Below are 24318 nucleotides of genomic sequence, written 5' to 3' on the forward strand. Positions count from 1 at the left end.
CGCCCGAAGGCACCAGCACCAGCGTGCTTGCCCGTCCCCAACCCTGGACCCCAGGCAGGTCCCCCTAGAGCTGAGTCAGCACAGGAGCTGCTTGCACCCCGAGAGCCTCACATCTTCAGAGCAAATCCTCGGGGTCCAAGGAGGCAGAGGAAGGAAACGGAGGCTCGCACACTAGGCTGTGGTCCCACAGTCATCATTTTCTAAACCACCTGCTCCTCTGTTCCACACCGAGCCAAGGTCTGCGATATTTCTGCAGAGCCTCCAAGTATTTTATACTTCTTTATAACACAATTTGCAAAATAAGCTGAATAAGATTCTCAGGGCAGAAATCCATCCATACACATAACAATGCAAATGTCTCCTTTCTCAAATCTTTATCTGATGGGGGAAAATTGCAGAGAGCGGGAATCGCTCTGAGAGAAAAGACCTGTCATTCCCAAATTCTACCAAAAGAAAGACCAAGACTACAAAGGCTGAAGAAAAACCTCTTTGCACCTTTCAAGGAACAGTCGGAACAAAGCAGCGCACGGCTGGTGTGTGTCCACAAAGGGTGCGGGGTTTTTAGGGTTCTCTGGGGAGCGTGACTAGTGGCAACAGGGCAACATGGAGGAGGAAGGCACGAAGCTGAGGCGAAGGGAGACGGGTCATAAGGGCAGGGGAGGGTGCAGGCCAATTACTCTCCGACGGGACCAGGCACTGGAGGGCGCGCTGGCCAGGACCCACCCTCTGGGGAGGGACCTGATCCCCAGCTCGGAGGGCGCCCGGCATCCGACAAACAGCGGAAACTACGGCGCGGGAAGCAGAGCGGCTGAGGGAAAAGTCTGCACCGTTGGCTTAACACGGCAGCTCCAGAGCATGTGACCACAGGGTAGCCTTGATCACAGAATCTCAAACTCAGAAAGTAGATATAAGCGTAGGACAAAAAGCCTGAAAAGGCCTAAGGCAGACACTGAAACGCTAACAGAGGCCCCCACTTGGTGGAGGAACAGGAGGTTTTTATTTTGCTCATTTGTATTTTCTTTTCTTTCTTTTTTTTTTGAGGAAGATTAGCCCTGAGCTAACTGCTGCCAATCCTCCTCTTTTTGCTGAGGAAGACTGGCCCTGAGCTAACATCCATGCCCATCTTCCTCTACTTTATATGTGGGACACCTACCACAGCGTGGCTTCCCAAGCGGTGCCATGCCTGCACCCTGGATCCGAACTGGTGAACCCTGGGCCGCTGAAGCGGAATGTGCGGACTTAACCACTGTGCCACTGGGCCGGCCCCGCTCATTGTGTTTTCTAAATTGAGCACGTATTACTTTGGTGATAAGAAAAACCAATACAAGCTGTGTTTAAAATATGTGAAATTCTACATTCAATATGATTAAAATTAAGTGAAATGCCTAGAAAGTATGTAGGAGGAAAAGCATGGGAGAAAACATCCCAGGTTGTCAAAGTGGCCAGTAATGTCTCAGAGAGAAGCATATAAAGAAGGAAACTGTCTCGTGTCATCACTCTCCTCGTCACAGCACAGCCGGATTCAAGACGGCTGTTATTTCACCGTAAATCAAATATGACCGGACAGGAACTGCCTCATATTCCAGGCCAGCAAGGCCGGCTGTGAGCACAGAAACAGTAACTCACGGTTTGGTTTATGAGAGCTATTTTACATAAATATCTCACCATAAATAGCTTATCTGATTCGTATCGCCAAGGGAGAGAACAACCTGTGCTGTGCTCTGTGCACGCAGCAAGGGCTGCCGGGTCCTGGGACCTGTGGGCCTCTTCCTGAGAGATGCGGGCCGCTGGGCCATCGCTATTTCCGGGTAACAGAGGAATCCTCCTCCCTCCTGCCCCAGAGTCAGAGCCATGGCGACACATGAAGACCTCGTCCCTGACCAGGCTGGGGAACCCCTTGTTTCCTGGATGGCACAATCGGTTTAAATGATGCCCAGACAATGTTTAAATTTTGACTGACAGGCAACACACACGCACATACAAGTGCACACATGTACACACACAAGGGAGAAACATCTTCTCCAGAGTGAATGCTGAGCCCGGTTTGAGAACTTCTGCAGGGTGGTCGCTCATTCTGACCTTCAGAGAACTGGCATCGTCCTCCACCCCCACTGCCGACGGCCGGATAGCTATTTGGCGCAAATCTGTGTTGCTCCGGTCACGTGCGTGGCTACATTATTCTAGCGCTGGGTTCCACACATTAGTAAATGAACCGAAACAACTCCATGATCAACAGTGTTTACTAAGCAATGTTGAGTAAATTTTCCCCATTTTGCAAGATGTTTCCTCAAAATAAAACTTCAAGATATGGACACATTTTAACTAATAGAAGTGAAAATAATTTCAACACTCTTCTAAATCTAGAACAGTCTTTGAGTAGTCTAAAGTCAGAAAGTAAAGAATTGCTTCTCTTCTCCCCACCCCACACCCACCACAACACCCCCTCCGCTCTCTCCTCCCTCCCTGCACACACTGCCACACACCTCACTGGCCTCGAAATAAGAGGCAGCCTTGTGCTGTTCCCTAGCTAACGTCACGTTAACTACATCTGCCTCCCAAACTTGAGAGCTGAGGTCATCTTCATCTGTCTTCTCTCTCCCTCGGCATCTAGCACAGATCAGCGGAGCCGCCTGCTCACTGGTGCATTATCAGCATCCAGCAGCCCCGAGCCTCCAGTGCCCCAGGCTGGGCAGTGCCAAGCTCATGCAGGAGGTGCAGCCCAGGAAGCTGGAACCAAGTTCCACTGCCAAGAGGCTTGGCCTCGTCCTCTGACAAGGAGAAGGCCGTCTTCCTCACCTGGAAGCCCCCTAGTAGACAGCTCCAAAGTGTTATCATCTGACACAGCTTTAAAGTGAGAAGATATCTGCCGTCTCACAAATCTGTAGTCGGTGTGTTGCCTAAAGGTGAGGCTCCAAAGGTAAGTTATAGAGTGTGCTCACCTTTATCCAAACGTATCCAATGTGCCTAAAACCTAACGGGCTGCACCCACTTAAAGACGGCCTCTCCTTTAAGACCAGAGACACACTCATTTTCTTCATTGGCTCTGCTCCTGATAAATACCAGATTGAAATCAGCAATGAGTTGTGAAAATAAAAACAGAGGGAGGAAACACATAATTTCAATAAGCATCTTGTCCCCTATAATCCGTATTTAATATGGGTTTCTGTAATAATCTCTAATGCTCTCAATGAAAGTTGGAACTTGACACGTGTGAGAGAGAGTGTCTGGTCTGCAACACCCGTATGACTTTCAGCTACGCAGGAGGTCTCAGTCACGGCCCCACATCCCCCAGCCAGGCCACTGTTTGTGAGACAAAGAAAACAATAAAGACAGGCCCCAAACTTCCTGGGATCCTGTGGCTGATGACTCACTGCACAATTAAGTTTCAAGGGTTCCCAAAAAGTCCGTGAAGCTTCAGAGTTCACAGATTCATCTCGACCTCTGTGAGCAAAGCCTGTGGGGCGTGTCTTTGCTTTCAGTTTCACAGTCAGACAATCTAAAATAGCCAACTCAGTCGGAAACAAATCATCACCTCTTCAGAGCGGCCTGGGCCTGACACGGACAAGGGAAGGAGCAGCTGTTTTCCACAGGGGACTTTGCCACCTTCCGAATTTTCTTCTTGCTCAAAAGGTAATGAATTATCATTTGTCATCATCGTCATCGTCACTTTCCTCAACATCTACAATACTCAACATTTATCTAATGCTTCCTATATGCTGGGCACTCCCCTGGATGCTGGAAATTACGGGTGATGGTTTTTGACAGAGTTCTATGTGGCTTCCCCAAGGCCAGCTCTTCTCACATTGACATCTTAGCTCAATGTATCGATGAGTACTTATTGAGCACCTAAAGGTCCCCTCGTAGGTGTTGTTTGTGGACAGTACAGATCTGGCATTTCAGGAAACCAAGGCCCTCCTCACATTCATGGGAAGACGTGGCAGGGAGGGAACAAGACTGTTCTGAACCCAGATCTGTCTCAGCCTGCACTGATGAAAAAGTAACTCCAGATACCAAGACTAATAATGAGGAGTAACTCTGGATTTGAAGAGTAGTAATCAGGAAGTAACTCTGGATTTGAAGGGTAGTAGTAAGGAAGTAACTCTGGATTTGAAAGATAATGATGAGGAAGAAACTCCAGACTTGAAGGACAGTAATAGGGAAGCAACTCCAGATTTGAAGGGTAATAATGGGGAAGTAACTCTGGATTTGAAGGATAATGATGAGGAAGTAACTCCAGGCTTGAAGGGTAATAATGAGGAAGTAACCCCAGATTTGAAGGGTAATAATAAGGAAGTAACTCTAGATTAGAAGGGTATTAATGAGGAAGTAACTCTAGATTTGAGGGATAATAATGGGGAAGTAACTCCAGATTTGAAGGGTAATAATGAAGAAGTAACTCCGGAGTTGAAGGGTCATAATGAGGAGGTAACTCTGCATTTGAAGGGTAATAATGAGGAAGTAACTCCAGATCTGAAGAGTAACAATGAGGAAATAACTCTGGATTTGAAGGAATAATGAAGTAACTCCAGAGTTGAAGGGTAATAATGGGAAAGTAACTTTAGAATTGAAGGGTAATAATAAGGAAGTAACTCCGGAGTTGAAGGGTCATAATGAGGAGGTAACTCTGCATTTGAAGGGTAATAATGAGGAAGTAACTCTGGAGTTGAAGGGTAATGATGAGGCAGTAACTCTGGCTTTAAAGGGTAATAATGAAGAAGTAACTCTAGATCTGAAGGGTAACAATGAGGAAATAACTCTAGATTTGAAGGGTAATAATGAGGAAGTAACCCCAGATTTGAAGGGTAATAATAAGGAAGTAACTCTAGATTAGAAGGGTATTAATGAGGAAGCAACTCTAGATGTGAGGGATAATAATGGGGAAGTAACTCCAGAGTTGAAGGGTAATAATAAGGAAGTAACTCCGGAGTTGAAGGGTCATAATGAGGAGGTAACTCTGCATTTGAAGGGTAATAATGAGGAAGTAACTCCAGATCTGAAGAGTAACAATGAGGAAATAACTCTGGATTTGAAGGAATAATGAGGAAGTAACTCCAGAGTTGAAGGGTAATAATGGGGAAGTGACTCCAGAGTTGAAGGGTAATAATGGGGAAGTAACTCTGCATTTGAAGGGTAATAATGAGGAAGTAACTCTGGAGTTGAAGGGTAATGATGAGGCAGTAACTCTGGATTTAAAGGGTAATAATGAAGCAGTAACTCCAGATCTGAAGGGTAACAATGAGGAAATAACTCTAGATTTGAAGGGTAATAATGAGGAAGTAACTCAAGATTTTCAGGGTAATGTAAGGTAAACTGGAGGGCTCACAGGAAGGGGCCCTGGGGCTTGGACAGCACGGGTCCTCCTGAGCTGGGTGGAAGCCTGGGTAGAGGGTGTGGGGTCTGAGCAGGCTGACAGATGGGAAGGATCTGGAAGTGCAGGCAGGGCGGGAGGGCTTTCCGAGGAGGGGAGCAGTCTGACAAAGGTTGCGAGACAGAAAAGCACAGGGGATACTGCAGGGGCTGGAGGAGCCCAGCCAGCAATACAAAGGGTATTCACGGCTCTCCATTCTGCAGCGGCCTAATTAAGCCAAAGGGCAAGGCCCGGGGGCGGGGGTGGAGGGGCCACCGCAGCAGCTGCTTCTGCACTTTCAGAAGCCACACATCATTCTGGGACCCAATTATCCCATCCAAAGCCAAATCTGAATGGTGATCTAGCTGCACGATGCCTGGAGAGCGGTCAGAGGCCTTCCTAACAGAACTCTGAACACCTGGGTCTGGTGGCTTTGCCACTGACCATCTGGGTGACGTGGGCAAGTCACCCTTGGTCTCAGTTTTAGCTCTGCTGTGAAATGAAGGGCTCTGACCTCTACAGCCTGTAAGTTTCTAAAAGTCTGTCATCCACTTCCAGGAAGAGAACAGGTGCTGAATTCGACAGGAAGTCAGTGTTTCCAACGGCCCTTGAATAAGACCAGCAAAAGATATTTCCACAGCTTAACAGCTGTGGAAGGTGAACTTCTGGGCTGGCAGGAGGTGCTGAGGAGAGGATCTGAGGGCAACCTGCCCTTGGGACACTGCCTACAGGGGACAAGAGCCACTTACGGCACACGGGCACCAGCTCTGCTGTGACGCCTCTCTTGGAGTCCATCAGAAATCTGTAGACTCAAGATGTGCCTAGAAAGTCCATCTCTATCTAGAAGCACCAGGGCTTCTGGAGCAGGAAAGGCTGAGCATCGTCCATCGCAGGGTCCAGAAGCAACTGAGAGTCCGAGATGTTTTCTTAGTCTTCCCCTCACATTTCAATTTCAGATTTTGGGGTCACTCAACTTAGAATTTTTTTCCTTAAGATTGGCACTTGCGCTAACATCTGTTGCCAATCCTGTTCTTTTTTTTCCTTCTTCTCCCCAAAGCCCCCCAGTACATAGTTGTATATACTAGTTGTGCCTCTGGTTGTGCTGTGTGGGACGCTGCCTCACTGTGGCCTGATGAGCGGTGCCATGTCTGCACCCAGGATCCAAGCCGGCGAAACCCTGGGCCGCCGAAGCGGAGCACGCGAACTTAACCACTCGGCCCCGGGGCGGGCCTCTAGAATTTATATTCTACTTGAACAGTGATGGAGGATAAGAAAGCCAGCAGGGGGTAGATAACCCTGAAACCTGTAAACGGGGTGTAATTCCCCTTCCAACTGATGAGCTTGTTTTACAAACAAATCTGCATTTTATTTCTGCCCACTCAAGAACATCTTGGTTTCTGGTTAAAGTATATGTTTTGTGGGTTTATTAAAAGCATAATTATAGGAATATTTCTTTATCAGTTACTCTTCTGTATCGTCTTTACAAAAAAATAAAAATGATAAAATGCTTACCTATAGAACAAATCTAATTTTTAAAAATTTAATTAGAGAATTTAAGTCTAGTTACATATTGATACTAACATCCTGTGCATGTTAATAATCCCAGTACTTATTAGATAAACTCTTTTAATTGATTTGTGATTAAATGCCACAAAGTCAATCTAAGTTTAAACCTGTACTTTGTGCCCATATTCCTCAAACACCATACAGAATTATGGATTTTAAAACAGTTGGCCTTACTTGCTAAAGTAATGGTTTGTGAATCTTCCTTTTCCTGTTTGCCAAATAATCATACACACAGACTCACACACATACACACCTAGACACCTAATTTTGCTGGTTGCATTATGTTTTACATTCAAAAATCTTGAGAGAATACTTTTTTGCAACTGTCACCTTCCTAACCAGAGATCATTTGTATGAATATCTTGTACTTGCTAATATAGAAATAATCTACCAAGACTTCATTCTTAATTATCAGCAATTCTCCCAAAGCAGAAAACCCCAATAGAGACTCAAATATTTTGAGCAAGAAAGTTTAAGAACGGTTACTTAGATGGGGAAGAGAAACCCTAACATGTAGCTTCTCTAATGTAACAGAAGAAGTCGTCACTGTTACATTTCTGAAGAAATGACTGTAACATTGCACAGACTTAGTCTGGCACAGACTGACCTAAAATGAGTAAGAAAAAGCCCCGCCTGGTCCCTGAAATTCTCTGTTTTATTTGTGCATTCGAGACCCTCTCAGGTCTGGGCTCAGCCTTTTCCAGACTTTTCTCTCTCTTCCTCAACCTAAGACTCAGCTCCAGGAAAACTTCCCTGTCCAGTGCCCCAAATGCATGCTTCAGACTTCTGGCTGCACTGGCTCCATCTTCTCCCTGACGTCCGTCCCTGCCTCCATTTCTCTCCCTCTGAGCCCTCTCGCTCCCCTCCTCTAGGAAGCCCTCCCTCACCCCCCAGGCTCCCTGTGGACCATCGAAGTGTGCTCGTCTGGAGCACATGCTTAACACCAGTGTAAACTGGTCCGGTGTGTAAACTCTGATGCAAAATACAGTTCTTGCTGTCCTTATTGTTTCAGAAAATGTGATTCCATCATCAGAAGAAATAAGCTTTCCGGAAAAGGACTTTCTAGACCAGTTCTAAGTTTAGTCATCCAGCCTTTACAAGGTTCTCTGGGGTCTTCATTCCTCAAGGGGACCCAAGGGGTTGTCAACACGGATTCAGACCTGGATGCAGTACCCAGCAATCACAGCCTTGGGGACCCACACGTGTACAGGTCCTCAGGCAGAAATCGGCACCCAACACAGCTGCCAGCCATGGGTGGGAAGAAGAGAGTGGCCATCACGGGGCTGAGAGCCACAGAGAACTCCAAACCAAAGAGACCTTGGGCCTTGGAGAAAAGCAATGCCAATGGCGAGTCTCGTCCCTGGGCAGGAGAGTTCGCCAAACCAAGGGGACCACTGGGCATCTGGGGACCCTCTCCTATGCTCGGAGCTCTCATGCTGGGGTCTGCTGGCCGAGTCGGTCTTCCTCTCTCACGTCCTTAAGTGTCCCTTCAAGGATATTTGGGGACGACTGTCATCTGCCTGATGCTCCTGGGTTGGACTGTGCATTTGCTCTTTCTGAAGCTCTTGCTCCTTGTAAACACACAGCTCCTGCATGCGTCTGACAGTTCGAGCTCTCCCTCCTCATTCTACATCTTAGCTAACTTCTCACCTGCGTCTATGCAGCGAATGGGTTGTGTTAAGAGCTGGGCTTGGCGATTTTTGACAGGCTAATGCATCTCACTGCAGACGACACCCTTCAGCACAGAGCGCGCTCTCCAGCTCCCAGCACAGGCTTGCGTTCGAGTGGATGCCTGAGCGTCCTCGGGGCCAGCACCAGCCTCCCGATGCAGGATCCCACTGCGGGTTTGTGGGATTCTGCTCACAGCGGCCGTCCACGAGGCTGTCGCTGAGAGAGACTTCAGGCCTTGAGGGGCATTCTATCCCTACACATGGAGAACCTGGCTCTGGTTGAAGAAGACCTTCACGATGCTTTCCCTCCCAGTGGGAAGCGGGGAGAGGAGATGCTGAAATGGCCAGAGACAAGCCCCTCAGATGTAGGGGCATGTTTTCTGGGTCTGTCAGACTTCGTGGTGGGGTCTCGCTCTTTTATACCTGCCCTCAATCTCCCGTTCCCTACCCTTTGGAATTTCTTCCCCTCCATTCTACCATTTTTGTCGAAATCTCTGATTAATCCATTTTTTTATACTTCCTTTCATCTTTTCAAGTTTCTCCTCCCCACACCCACTTTGTTTCAGGAGCGCTCAGCATCCTTTCTCTGAGTCTGATGGGCAGCAGGGCTCCCCGTACTCGCGGCTGCGCACACGCTGCCTCTCTCCTCGCCGCCCCCACGCAGAGCCCCTTGGCACAACAGGAGTGACATGCCTCCTGGGGCCAGGGCCAGTGGGCCTAGGGCAGGTTCCTTCCCACTGACGATGATCTGGACCTACATTTGCACACTTGAGCCCACCTAACTCTAGAGACGTAGCCGAGGATGACGAGTGATCTCTGGTCCTGGAAAGATGGGGGAAGCAGCGCTACACGGAAGCCACCAGAACATTCTCTTCACACTTGTGCCTCCTCTAAATGCCTTCCTCAAAATGTCTTGAGCTTTACAGAATAGTCTAGATTTCCAGCTTTCCTGAGAAGTACATGCTTTCTTTGCAGATTGTATGTGCCAGGTTTGGTTTAGAAAACATGCCCACCTCTCACTCAGGGCCTAAAGGAGAGAGAGCAGCCCGTAGGAAGAAGAAGTAATAAGTACACACTTGGGAAAGGGAGGTATGGATCAAGAACCAAGCAATGCAGACGAATCTGAAAGCCACCAACAAGTATCTCTGAGCACCCACAGTCACCACAAGGACCATCCTTAGAGAGAATTCAGAGCTGGGACAAGTTCGCACTTCCATGACCTTGTCCACCTTCCACAGCCCAGCAAAGAGCAGAAAGCACTTCCCTTCTCATTTCAGGGGTGAGGAAAGTGGGGTTCAGAAAGGTGCCGGGCCCAAGCTCCGGGCTGCATGCCTGAGGCATGGAAAGAACTCTTTCTCTCATGAGTGTAAATATCGGGAGAGAAGGACATTTAAAAATGAAAAGTACAGTAGGAGGGCAGGAAGACTGAGAATGGAAGAGAGAGGTCAAGACACGCTTTCCTCCTCTGGAGTCATCTTGAGCAGCTGGAGAAGCTGGCCCATCCTCGGAGCACCAGGGAGGATGGACTTGGTCCTCAGCAGAGACTCTCATGGAAGAGCGGTCCAAAGTGGGGTCCTTTAACTGTCCCTGCAGTTATGCCCCAGCCTCCTGCCTCCAGGGTGAACACTAAGGATGTCCACACTCGTCCCAGCTCCTCCACTGCTCTCCTGGCCCTTCCTTGTTGAGTCTGTCCCCAGAGTCATGTGAATACCCAGTGTCTGTGCTTGTTCACTTGCCTGGAATGTCCTCTCCACGCATCTGTGGGTCCATCCTTCATGAGTCTACCATGACATTCTCCACCCACCAGCTGGCTTTGGGCCCCTGTCATCCCTATTACCTTGTAATTATGTATGGACTTGGGTTGCTTACTATTTTTTCATGCCATTTTATGGCAAACTCTTCATTTACAGGAAATCATAAACTGAGCAGAGAATTGATGTTGACTTTTCCTCACACCATGAAGACAAAGCCAGCGGAGCGGGGCATCAGGTCTGGGAGTCAGAGGAGGTTCTGTCTTGTCCTGTGTTGGTGTGGGGCCTGGCCAGCTGACCTACTCTTGTGAGCCTGAGGGTCCGGCTGCTGGAGACTGTCGTAATTCAGCTCTGCCGCTCACTGGCCATGGGATCCAGGACAAGTCACAACTGTCTGATGCTCACTTTCCCCACATGTAAAACAAGGATGGCAGTGCAACTCTGCTTGTCTCACGTGGCTTCGAGGAGTGAACAGGTGGCCAGGGTAGGCTGTCAAAGTGCCCCCATGGGCATCGCAAGATGGGAGCCGGTGACTGAGGATGCGGACGGGTGGAGCTGAGTGCAAGGACTCTGGAGGAACCTCCCTATGTGAGGCGCCCTCTGAGGGGCTCCTCTGGCTTCTGCAGGATGGAAGCACACTCTGACTCTGACAGTGAGATGGGCAAGGCAGACCAGACCGCTACCCGTCCTGAAGAAGATTAAAGGCGTGCACCTTCATTGGCCCCTAAACAGCCCCTCACCTAGTCGCCGTGTGAGGACCAGCACTTTCCTCCCGGAGCCTCCCACGCGGTCTTCCCTTGGCTGTTACAGAACAAAATGAGATAACCCGACAGAGTAGAGGTGAAGAGAATGCTCCCTCCTCCTCTCCCTCTCATCTTCCTCGAGGCAACTTCCTGTCCTTCCTTAAGAAACAGTTTTTCAAGTAAAATCCAGATGCGCTAATACACTACAAAAATGAAAACAAAACAGAGTTAAGCAACACAGACACCAAGAGAAGCCATAGCATCCAGGCCTCGGGGTTCCTAGTATTAGACGTCCCAGCATCTCACTGAGTGGTCTGCGGGGTTTTTTTTTTTTTTTAAGATTTTATTTTTTCCCTTTTTCTCCCCAAAGCCCCCTGGTACATAGTTGTATATTCTTTGTTGTGGGTCCTTCTAGTTGTGGCATGTGGGACGCTGCCTCAGCGTGGTCTGATGAGCAGTGCCATGTCCGCGCCCAGGATCCGAACCAACGAAACACTGGGCCGCCTGCAGCGGAGCGCACGAACTCAACCACTTGGCCACGGGGCCAGCCCCTGGTCCGCGGTTTTAATTGAGTCTGATCTAATTCTCATTGTCTGATCACGGGGAGTGGCCTGCTATATTAGGATGGCAACACATTTTATTTTTATGTTTAGATATTTCTTTGGCAATCTTTCCAGACTTCAGCCTCCTCTAGAAGATCTATTTCCAAATCTCAGGAGCTATTTTTGAGGAAACGTTGCATGGAAACCAGAGAACGGGCATGTATTGCCGCCTTTGGAAACCGCATGTTTGAAAATTTAAGATTTATGAGAAAAACGCACTACAAATGGGTGCCTTCCAGAAAAACATTCAACTCAGAGTGGAAAGGTGTCTAGGAGTTTCAGCCAAGCTTGCAGAAGAAAGCTGTGGCCCTAATGTTGATCATTTGAATGTGCACGCAAACAAATCTGGATTCTTGAAATGTTTGGCACAAATGCATCCCTTTGCTGTCATCGTGGCAAAGGTCTGCACGTGTTCCTTAGGTTCTCAGGTGGCTGCCTCGAGGCAGTGGCACTTGGCACCCACTAGGCTGGTTACTTAGTTGACAGTGAAGCCCAGGCCTGCCTCGGGGATGGCAGAACACAGGGGACAATGACGAGGCCGCACCCTCAGGAGTCACACTCCATGTGACGTAGCGAAACACACACTCACAAAACCCAATCAATGTTTGGGAAGGTTCAAGAGAATTCTGCCTACACACACACTAGTGCTTTCAGCTACTTCTGCAAAGGGAAAATCAGAGAAATGCCTGTTCTCAGGCTGGGCTAGGTTATAACAAAAAGAAACATTCTTCAATAATGTTTTAGGGTACCCTTCCGTTTTTGAAGCAGCATAGATTTTGCTTATTGAAAATTTGCAAAAAAAACAGTCCTACCCAGTGGCTGTTCCTATGACCAGTGATCACTTTCATCACAGAAGGTTAAACTCTACCGAGACGAAGGGTCCCTTCCTTCAAAGCCCAGGAGAGTAAGTCGACCTCACCCTGAGCGGAGAGGTCAGAGTACGTCCGGGCTCACAGGTACGCCCGCCTGAGTCCAAGGGAGCACCCCAAACAGCAGCAGTCACCATGAGCCCACAGTATAGGAACAGTCACTGCTAAGGGGAGCAGTGCGCTCAGCGGCTGTTTACAGGCCGTCCCATGGAGGGATGCTCACCTTCCTCCAGGTCTGCTTCCAAAGGCCCCCAAGCAACAGGGAAACCTGCTGGGTATTGTGAAACAAACCATCAAAAGAGAACGTGCTGAAAATTCCACAGGAGCCTCTGCCCACCGTGAGGGGAGGGAGGGGGCCGGCAGAATACTAACTTGCTGCTCCAAGATGATCAAAGCCCCCTAGAAACGGAGGCAACATTCAAAGAGACTCGGGGAGAAAGGAGGGGATGTCTTCTCATCAGCAAACGACTGATTTATGCATACTTTTACCCAATCACCTTCCACAGAAATAGGACACTTGTGGGGACACACGCACAGTGTGACCTGGTACGGCAAGATCACAATTCTCTGGTGCCTGTACGTCATCCTTAGTGAGCATGTGTGTGTAAATATACACACATGTACACACATGTGTGCACATACAACATCATAGATATAAGTGACATGACATGCCAATTTGGGGGAAAAAAGAATAAAAGTTAAGAAATTGGCCTTTTAGATTATGAAGTACAGATTTAATCCAAATATATTGTTTACATATTTAGAAGAAAAAATAACATTTACTAAAACAATGGGGAAAAGTTTGGTGGCAATTCCATTTAAAAAATAACCTTTAAGACTGGATTTCGGTTATTCTAGAAGTTAACATACCCAATTCTTTCAAGTCTGAGCAAATTACACTTTGATAGTATATCATCCGGTGAGACTGATATCTCATTAAGCGTCAAAGTATAAGAGTCTAGCAAGAAAGATTTGATTTCCAATAGGTAAAGCAAACAAAAATATCACACACACATGTGCAAACCAAGACAGCCTTAAAATGCTGACTCTGTCTATGAAATAGTTCTCTTTTGAGGAAGAAAGGAAAAAATGTTTAAACATGTTTGCATTAGAATCTGATAATGCAAACTACTAACTGCTTTGAAAGAATTTTAAGAAAAGCCCACTGATTATTCAGGAGCACTCATGAATCCATGGTAACCCAAAGCCCCAAACCACGAATTGCAAGCGTGCAGGGTACTGCACAGACTGCAGTGACCCCAGGGACAGACGCCCAAGATGTGCACTCTGAGGGCTGATGTGGACTCACCCTTTACAAAGGGTCAGCAACACGAGGGGTCTTCCCACTAGGGGTGTCTGCAATGACACTGCCGCTGTGCTTTTCAACTGGGGACATGCAGGTTCCCCTTTCTGACTCTCTGGGAAGAAGGGACCATACGCCAAGAGGCCACCAGTGCCTCCTGCAGAATGCCAGCTCCGAGCCTGAAGGCCTGTGTGCCTCCTCTTCTCCTGCAGAAGAACCCAGTTCTTCCCTTTGGAGGGTAACTCCATATTCTGAAACTAATAAAGCTTATTGCATTGCCACCTCCCATTCTATCATTCCTGGTCACTTACTTCTAACCTAACTTACACAATCATTCTTTTCTCTTTAGAAACTTTATAAGAATGAATTGAGTGTTTCCATCATGTCCCCTTGAAATAAAGCATAATATTAAATTGCCCAATTTTCCTTGTAACCCAGTGATGAGAATTGTGATGAGGTCTATCCATAATCTCACTTGTATTACAGAATTAGCAAAGTGCAGTTCAAGGATTTAAAAATAAGTAAGCATTGATGGTTACAAGATATTTTCCCAAAAATTATTGTTGATGTTTACAATTTTTTAAAAAACTTTTCAGATAGGTTTTTAAACTTGAAGAGGGTCTCAGTGGCAGCTCTAGAAAACCCAAATGAGATATGAGCACATTAATAAATTAACACATGCTTCATCTGAAAATGTAAATACCCTCTATCTGTAACTACGCTTTCATGAGTTCTTAATACGTGACTAGGCTAAATTTAGAGTTAAAAATCATGATGCCCTCATTCCCTCTTGCTGAGTCCTGCGCTGCTAAAAACAAATCAAAACAGCACCACACTCGGCACTTTTTCGTCATCGACAGTCCAGTGCGATGGGGGCAAACCTCCATGTTTCATCAGAGGAGTTCTCTAAAGGGCATTTTGTAGAGATTCCAAAACTAAGCCCACCAGAAAATCTTTACAACAGTTTAATTTCCAAATTCTCCTAGATCATATTTTTAAAGGGAAAAGTTTTTTTTCCTTTTTATTAATCTGGATTGAAGAAAAACACACATTTCATTTATTGTCTGGATTATAGATTCTTATTAAACAAACCAGAGCTCATTATAAAATCAATATCAACTTAACCACTATGCCCCCAGGAGGAACAGCAAAAAGGTCACTCTAAGAAATTCAAACAATTTTCCTGCTGGAAGGGCATGATTTTAATTACAGATACTATTAATTAGAGCTGTCACTGGGAAGATTTTTTTTCTGTTAATTATCACAAACTCAGTTCTATGTATGCATTTGCAACCTGCATCTTTGTAAAAATTAGTCATTTCTACATGCAAGTCCCACCTTTCCATTCTTTCAATATTTTATATTTGAATTTCAAAGTGGATCAAAGGATGCCATGCTTTCTATAAATCTTCCCCTGTATGATCTCCCGTCACACCCAGAACAGAACTGGTGTGATAATTTATTTATGTCCTGGCACAGCCCTGGCCGAGAAGACCTGGGACCTTACACTGATGGGGCTTGCTCACTAGTATTTCCGGATAAATTCTCACTAGTTTATGTGACATTTTTTCCAGGCTTCTTCAAACGTGATTTTTCTTTTGCTTTGAAGCAAAGCTATGCACTGCGGCTGAAATGCCATCTCCCACACATTTGAAGTTGCCATTTCTTTATAAGAAAAGATCCCGCTGACCAGGCTTGTGACCTCCTCCAGAAAACTAGAGGTTTTCTCCATTCACCAACAATACCAAGAATCCTGAAATGGGAAAAGAAGCTATCTCCTGGTCTCTTTTAAGCATAGAGATTTTATAAATTCACCCCTGCTCCTTCTGTGGGACAAGGGCAGGGCAGCCCAAGGAGCACAAAAAGCCAGCTCAGAGGAGCTCATGGAGGGCACTTTGCAGGACAATTATTGGGGGGTGTTTTGTAGAAAGAGCTTGAGAATCTCCCCCCCCTTGTAACTCTGATAGAATAATAATATTTAACTTATATATGATTGCAAAATATGTATCATTTACAAGACACGTTACACTTCAGGATCACGTGACGACAGAAAACAAAGAGTCTAGTTCAATGGGAGAAAATCTTTTACAAATTTATATTGATTAAACTTTCAAAACGATGATTAAGTAAATTATTTTACCTTCCCAAATGGGAAAATATGCTTGGAGTTAAATGATATTTTATGCTAAAAGAAATCAAATGCCCTAACTTGTATATATTCAGGGCTTGCGCTATTGCTAAAACTGAAGGCATAGTCTCCTTACAGGACATTATTAAATGTGAAGTGTATGCCATAGGTCTTCCAAAAACTCTGTTTTTTTTTTTTTTACGCCCAATTTGGTTTGAACTTGCTTTCCTCACATTCTTGTCGGCTTCTAACATGTCTGCAGGTGCTCCTGGGACACTTCTGCAGGACCAGCACACAGCGGCCACGTTGTTCTCAGAGACACCTTTGGTTTACCTTCCGTTTATCAGCATTAGATCTCGCTGTGTCCAAATAATAGCAGAGGGGGCAACGGATCAGGTGGAAGATCTTTTCCTGTAAGACCCTGAGGAAGCCCATAATCTAAAAGACATCTTCAAACATCTACACAACCAATTTATCCTGCAACTCTGGCATTTTTCATTAATAGCGGCCAAAGTAAGAAAGATAACAGATAATACATAATTCATGTATTGTACTTTTCCCACACTTTTAATTAGCAACCCGCTTTCACAGCTAACATGAGACTATCCAAGAACGGCATAAGATTAATATAGAGCAGTAAAACTGTGGTTGCAAGGTATTTACATGAATGCTAATGAGAAGTTTCAAATTGTCACCATAAAAGAACCCAAACTATGAAGAAATGAACAACTGTGGGAATGGGGGAGGGGCCAGAGGCGGTTAAATAATCTGTTCTACTGATGAATTGAATGGAAACATCGCTTAACAGGAAGGTCTCTTTTACCTGGTAGGCGGTGGCATCCAGGCCCGCGTGGCCACCTGGTCCTGAGAGTTTCTCCTTCAGCCGGTAGTGAGAGCTATGGCGCAGACAGTAGATGACACCGGAGGCCAGGAGGACCCCCAGGATGGCAGCGACGGAGATGAGGGTGAGCACGATGAACTTGGTGGAGTCCTCCTGCTCTGCCTGATGAGGCCGGAGCTTGAGTTTGCTCTTCTGCAGAACAGGAGAGAGGGGCCACGTTAGCACCTAACAAATCAGCTCCTAAAACCATCCTTTCCAAAAGCAACTCAAAACGCAAAGTGCAACACAACACACAGTGTTGGCATTGGAACCACAGTGGGAGGGCCCTCCAGAACAGCACCTCTCAAGCTGGAAGCAGAAGTCATTTCACAACAGCACACCACAGACTGCGATGTTTTCAAAAGGAAAGTTGGAGCCATCACTTTTTTTCTCTGAATGGCGGCCATTCATCAAACTTAACAATGTAAGATATTTAGTAATTAATTTGCTGCCATAAGCAAAACAAAGCGTTCATCCCTTCTTTTAAACAGATGTGAGGAAAATTCAGCAATTTATCCAGAGCTTGCCTCCCAGATGTTTGGGGGGTAGAGGTCGGGATGGGGGTGCCCAGATCTGCTGGGTTAAAAGCAGCAGCGCAAGTACGTGTCTTCGCACCCCAGACGGGCTGTTCTTCTGAGCTGCTGCTAACAGCCTTGGTAGGGGCGTAGGGTGGTTGCATCCTGGCGGAAGCGCTCCGCTTGCCTTCCGTGGCGGATCACCAATACGATCCCCACCACCTGGGCCCTCGAACGCCTGGGACTCAGACCCCAGCACCTCGCGCCTCAGCGCTGCCTCAGCGCTGCTCCCCGAAAGGCCGAAGGGCGTTTGGAACACGATGGTCCAGGAATTCACTTCTCCGCGGTGTCAAAAGTGAGGGAGCCAAACTCCATCAAATTCTCACCGTTTCATGGGGGAGGGGCGGGGGGGGGGTGTGAGAAAACCCTTCTGGTGCATTTCACTGGTCCCCACGTGCAAAGAGTTGCATGGTGCTCGCCCTCATTAGCTTCATGATGAGGAATATTAGCAACAATTAAAACCGGAGCAGGAAGATGGAGAGGCCGGCGGCGCCGCGACTCCGGCCAGCGCGCGCTTCCACAATTACTAGGGAAATGAATGGAAGCGCACGCCCCCGCCTCGGTCCTGGTTGCTACAAGATGAGAACAATTAGCAAACCCCTTTCCACCACCTAATTTCGCGTGGTAACAAAATGGATTTTTCCCCATGAATGCCTGGCCGGCCTATTCATTATCTCTCTTCTATTAGTAATTTTCTGCTCCGTATTCAGCCTCCCAACTCTTCATTTCCTCCTGTCTCCGAGTGTACACAGGGCCTCTGATGTCAGGCCGGGCCATTTTTATCTTGTAATCATAAAGGCCACCAAGGCAATTATCGCCGGTCTTGACTGGAAAAGCTGGTCATTAATTAGCCTCCTTTCGCCTTCGGTGCCGCGGATTAGCCGGTGCCGGGACTGAGTTAATGGAAACGCGGGTTAAATGAGAAAAGACGCCGGATTTTCCTGCCTGGATGCGTGGCTCCTTGGACGGCGAGTTCGCCTACGGTGGGAGGGGCGCGGGGCGGGGGGGAGGTGCGCAGAGAGTGGGGAGGGACCAGGATGCCTGGGAGGGGAGCGAGCGGGGTGCGCGGCAGCCTGAGGCCTGTGTGGCCCGCTTCTGCGGCCGCCACAGCGGGGAGACCCTCCCCATCCCCTCTCCACCCCTCCCCTCGCCCCTCCCTCCCCGGCCTCACACTGCAGCCTCCAGAAAGAAGTCACCCCAAAGGCAGCTGGCGCCCCCCTCCCCCCGCCGCCCTGTCCCTCCGCACCCGGTCCCCGCCCCGCGCGGAGCGAGAGCCAAAACTACACAAACGGGGGACCCGACGCGGCGCCGCGAGACCCGGGAGGGCGGAGGGAACGCCACCGGCCCGGTCCTCGCCCCCGAGAGTCGCTGGGTCCCGCCGGTCCGACAGCGGCGGCGGGTTAAAGGGGAGCGCACTCCCGGGTGTCCCCCGCGGCGGCCAGCGCCGAGAGGTCGCAGCGCGCGGGGCCGGGGGAGCTGCCCAAACCCGGCCCGGGACGCTCCCTGAGAGCGCCCGCGAGGCTCCCGCCGGGCCAGGCACGGGTCCGGGGTCGCTGGCCGCCGCCGGGTGTTCGCGTTCGGCCGGCGGGGCCGCCTGTCCCCCTCCAATCCCCTCCTTCGGGAGAGAGCCTGGAGTGGGGACGTTTCCAGGAGGACTGCTCGCGAGGCCCGGAGCTTCGCCAGAAGGAGCGGGTCCACAACAAAGCAGGCGGCGCGGCCGAGGCGGGGTGTCCGGTTGGTCCTCCAGCCCGGCCCAGCCCGCCTGGCGGTCACTGCGCGCCCCACACCCCCCCCCCCCCAGACGACTGGCGGTCCCCGGGCTCCCACCCAGGGCGTCTGGCTCCGGCGTCGGGAGGACCCGCGCGCCCAGGTGTCTGACTGCCCCTGGGAACAGGGACTTCCCGAATCTTCCTGCCGGGCGACGCGAGGCGCACAGATGCCCGGTGACCAGCCCGGCTCCTAGGCGACGCGCACTGCCTCCGTGCGTGGCAGACGCATCAGTGGGCACCCGACCAACGGTCTCACGCGCCCTGGGGACGAAGGCCGGGAGTCTGGCCCCACTAGGGGCTGTGCGCGTGCGGCGGCCGCAGGCTCACCGTGAAAGGGGCACAAACTCAGCCGGTTGTCACTTGGTTTCAGGTGAGAGGCCGTGAACGCACTGGAGCGGCACCGAGGAGGAGGTGGCGGTGCCCTCACGTTAACCTGGCCCAGGCCTGGGACGACAGGAGAGACACCTGGGCGGGCGCTCATCGGGAGGCCGTGCCGAAGCTCTTCTCGGGGAGGCAGAGTGGCCGACATGCTGCTTGTCGCCGGAAACCGACCGTCACCGTGACCCGAGACGCGATCGGCCCACGCGGGGAACGGAATGGGGCCTGCCTGGGCTCCCTCTCACGCGGCGCGCTTGTAATTTACTCAAAGGTCAAAGAAAAATGTCAAGGAGAGTGATGTCCCGAGATCTCGAGTCCCTCCTCCCTGGGCCCCGCTGCCCCTCCTCCCAGCTGCCCGGCCCCCGCTGGGTCCCAGGTGCTCTCTCCCTGAGGAGAAGGGAAGGAGGAGAGGAAAGAGGACGAACCCGCATGCCCTTCGAGCCCCTCTTCCACGGTCTCCCCCAGATCCCCACAGAGAAGGGGTGACAGTGGTCCCCAGGCTGGGTGGGAGCCGCGCAGGTCACCGTCGGACTGGAGGTCGCAGGATCTCAGGGCCAGGCTGGGAACCCTCCTTCCTGCAGGCCTGCGGGCACCTGGGCTGGAACCTGAAAAGTCACTCTTCCCTGGGGCCACAACGGTTCCAACGTCCTACCTTGTGCTGGCTGGGTGGGTCAATTGGGGACGGAAACTGGCTGTAAGTCAGGTCTTAAGAATCCCACAAGAAACAAAAATTTATAGAAATTCTATTCTTACAAAAAAATTAGAGAGTGAACTCCTCTCCTTGGCATAGTGATTGAGTTTAAATAACTTTACAATTGTTTCGTTTCCTTTCCTCTCGTGGGGTTAAAAGAAAATCCCAAAACTTCAAACCCCTGCTGATGAGGAGCTTTAAGAGAAAAAAATGAGTCTGCTACCAGCTTAAAAGTGAGTTGCTCCACAGTCCTGTCTGTTCCACGTGTGACCTGGGGGGCTTCAGCCCCCCGTCTTCCTGGGTCCCTGGCCTCAAGACTGAGTGCCTGGAACTGCAGGTGCTCCCCTGAAACCTTGTCCTGGGGCCGGCCCTGCAGAGAGCCCACCACTAATTAGAGGCATCTTGTCAGTCTTGACTGGAAATTGAACGAAAATAATGCTTAAATATTTATGACTTTGACATTTACAGTCAGGCGTCTTTTAAGAGCGGAGCACCTCCTCCTGCACAGCGGCTCACCTCGCTGAAAGTTTGCGGCAGGGGAGGAGTGAGGAGGAAGAAGGGGAGGAAGCAGCAATCGGAGGCGCAGCAGGGACGTCTGGGGCCCCAGGTTGTGGGAGACGCAACTGCAAGCACCTAGTGCTAAGTTTTCAGGTGCAGGAAAAGTATGATTTTAAAGTGATCAGGAATAATAAACCACCTTTTTTTTTTTTATCAGGTTAGCTGTTACTTGAGAGTAAACTGAAGTACAATATTGCTTACTTCTTCCACTTGACTGTCTCCACCTGCAACTCCTTGAATTTAAAATACAAAATATTGCAAAAGCTGTGATTTGAAATAAATTTGTGACCACAGAGACAATTTATGGAATTGCTCTTAGAAATTGGAATCTACAGACATTGTTCTGACCTATTTAAACTATTTTGATCTGTGCTTATAAGTGAAGGTGCATGGGGTTTCCCATACATTATCCTCTGAGCCCTTTACGGCAAAGTATCTTCAAAACTTTTTTTTTTTTTTTTTTAGCTGTCCATGTGGTAAACTTAAAAGAAAAGGAGAGAGAAGAAAAAAGAACATTCTATACCCAAACTTCACTGTGAGAACTGAGGCAGCCACCTAAATACAAAACTTTATGGTGACAAATACTTGTTGACAGGTAGCAAAATTTAGTATTTTTCCGAAGCTGTGCAATGTGACGGGTTAGCAAGAGCAATTCGTTATCTACGTCACTGACTCCCATTTTAAAACTCACACCTACCAAAAAACTTAGGGGCACAAGCATTCAATTTCATTAATATTAAACTTCCGTTATGGTCCATGTTTTAATTTGTGTTTTTAAGGAATTTGATTTGCAAACCCAGCCTCACCCTGTGTTCCTCTGTACTTTTAAGTTACTATAATTGTAAAGACCTTTTTCCCTGTAAAATTTAGAAATTAGTTTTAGAGACTACTAATGAGTTGTTAGAACAAGACTGTCTTTGGTTTCCTAGATGATTCATCTTAGAATTATTTGGAAATTTCATGCTAAATTTACTAAATATGTTTACTAAAATATAGTAACTATCACTTTAAGGCTGATCAAAATTTTTCACAGTTTTCAGGCCTTGGGAATGACCAAACTTAAAAATATGGGGGCGGGGCATCTTAAAATATTTTTAAAGTATTTTTTAAAGCTGTTAACTGAACTATTTTTAATTTGGAATTTGCCACAGAATTCTAATAAATGAGAGAAGTCAGGCGGAAATAATCATGTATTAATTCTCTGCATTACAAAATCTTTTCAGAAGCTATTATCAGAGCAAGAGGCACTGCGGTCTGAATTCAGGGTGGGAGAAACCCTTTGTGCAGCTGAAAGCCATTGTTCCTCGGTGCAGATGAAATTGTACTTGCAAATCTGCCATTCAAGTAGCCAAAAAAAAAAAAAAAAAAAAAAAAGCCTATATGGGCAAAAGAAAAGACTCTCCAAGAAATAATTATTCTTAAATATAAACTTTAGTGAAAATAAGTGGGGATATGCTATTTTAAAATAGGCTATTTGTTGAGTGTTTTCAGGCATAGGCCTAAAAGTAAATATACAAAAAATAATAAATTGTCTATTTGCCATCTTTAAGCACTCTGAGAACATCAATTTTGGGGAAATACTCTGTTTTAAGATATCAGGGAAGATTTACGATATTTATGTTTAAAGGGGGAAAAGACACCCTCGTGTGAACTAATTTTTAGGAGAGCTTGATAAACAACAAACTGTCTCGGGGAGAATAGAGAGCGACCAGCTGGGAACAGACCGAGCGGATCGGCCCCCCGGAGAAGGCCTGCCCCAGCCGTCTTTCAGATCCACTGCCCGCATGTTTGTTACTCTCAAACGCAAACTCGGCCGGCCAATAAACTTGATGCACCGGCTCCTGACCCGTGTTTTTGGCATGCATATGGGGTCCCCGAGGCCTGCTGTGACATAGGCGCACACCCGCGCCTCCACGGTCAGGTGTTTCCGTGGTCTTGAGACGGAGTTTCCCCCGCAGGATTGGCGGTTTTGCTTCACCTTCCTCTTGGAGGCTAAGGAGCCCCATCCTCAAGTCGTGGATGGCGTCGCGGGTCAGGACCAGCCTGAGCGCTGCTCCGAGCGTCGGTCCCCGGGAACGCACAGCCCGATCCGGCCCCCTACCCCCTCGACAGGCCGCGGGCTTTCTCGCCTCTCCTTCCCAGTCCCTCCCCCTCACTTATTCACAAGATCCCACAGAGATCGGAAAGATCAGACCGAGGCGCCGGACACAAAGGGTCGAGGGTTCCTGGGAGCGAGGAGTATTCACAGCCCTGAGGGGTCCCGAAGCGCCCTGGGCCCCCTTCCCCGCGGGGACAATGCTGCCGCCCAGCCTCCCCCGCCACAAAGCGCTTGGGCCGCGGGGCACGGACCAATGTCCCCAACGACGCTCTCGTCTCCCAGCATCCCGGGGATTCCACAGGCCAGCGCCGCACCTCTCTGCTGCCCTACGCGACCCCGGCCGCCCCTTCTCGGAGGCCAAATGGGGTGTTCTTGCTGGGTGGGGGGCATTTCCTCCTGTGTTGGTAGAAAGAAACGAGCTTCCGTCGTCCTCTTCCTGCACACACACCTTCACTCCTTGCACTTTCGCCCGCGTCTAAATGCAGGGAAGGCTGGCTTGGCGAAGGTGACTCGGACCCCAGGCGCGGAGGCTCCCCGGAGGCGAGCAGGGACAGCCGTCCGCGGACTTGGTCAGCAACTCGAACCCAGAGCAGGGGCAGGAGGCTGGGGACAAGGCCTGGACAGCAGGGCCACCGGGCCGGAGCAGGTGTCCACGCAGCGTCCGGTGCGGCGGGGACCGCAGGGCGGGCGGGTCCTGGCCGCCCTCTGGCTGTGCGTATGGGGGTGCAATGGGCACTGGCGCTTGTGACAAAGACCCCCAGCGTGGAGCGCGGCGAGCTCAGTACACTGATGACACAAAAGGGCGGGAGACTCCCTGGCTCTAAAAACTGACTCTGCTGAGGTTTCAGCCCCTAATTTTGGGGTCCGCCCGACTGGAGCAAGGCTTCTCTAAAACCTCCAAGCAGGCCACGGTTCAGAACCACACAGGTAGTTAACGAGGGAAGGAAATGAAGTCCCTCCTTCAAATAGCTCCTCGTCAGAAGTTTCTCTCCCTGGCGAGCAGGCGGCCGCCTCACCTCGGGAGGGCCGAGAAAGAGCAGATTCCGTTTTCGGGAGCGGAGGGGGCCGCTCCGAGGCGTTTCTCCAACCGGCCCGGGGCTCAGAGGACCCTCCACGCTCACCCACGGCCCCACCTGCCCCTCACACGCTCCTCCCTCCGCGCCCATCCAGTGACCTCTAAGTGGAACATCCCAGCGGCACAGAGGTGCGCTCCTGGGCCCGAGCGAAGAGGGCGAAGAGCGCCCAAAATGGGCTGGGAGGAAAATGCCCCCATGTTGGCTCCTCTCCATCCTGGCAGCTCATCCTGTCCTTCTTTTCCCACACCCCTCCCCGTCTGCATGCCCCCCGCCCCTCTCTCTCGATGGTCTGAAATGCCCGGAGTGGCTAGCGA

At 49.2% G+C, this 24318-nt stretch overlaps 1 protein-coding gene across 8 annotated transcripts in view; it reads right to left on the reverse strand.

Moving 5' to 3' along the window:
* The window catches only part of PTPRN2 (protein tyrosine phosphatase receptor type N2), a 924814-nt gene that overhangs the window by 102333 nt on the left and 798163 nt on the right, over positions 1 to 24318 (reverse strand). For all 8 annotated transcript variants that reach the window (XM_070618094.1, XM_070618092.1, XM_070618095.1 and 5 more), the window contains one exon: positions 16803 to 17012. In XM_070618094.1, the coding sequence (XP_070474195.1) occupies positions 16803 to 17012 (210 nt within the window). The remainder of the gene's footprint in view (positions 1 to 16802; positions 17013 to 24318) is intronic.

Source organism: Equus przewalskii, chromosome 4 (assembly GCF_037783145.1).
Source record: "Equus przewalskii isolate Varuska chromosome 4, EquPr2, whole genome shotgun sequence".
In the NCBI taxonomy this organism is placed as follows: Eukaryota; Metazoa; Chordata; class Mammalia; order Perissodactyla; family Equidae; genus Equus; species Equus przewalskii.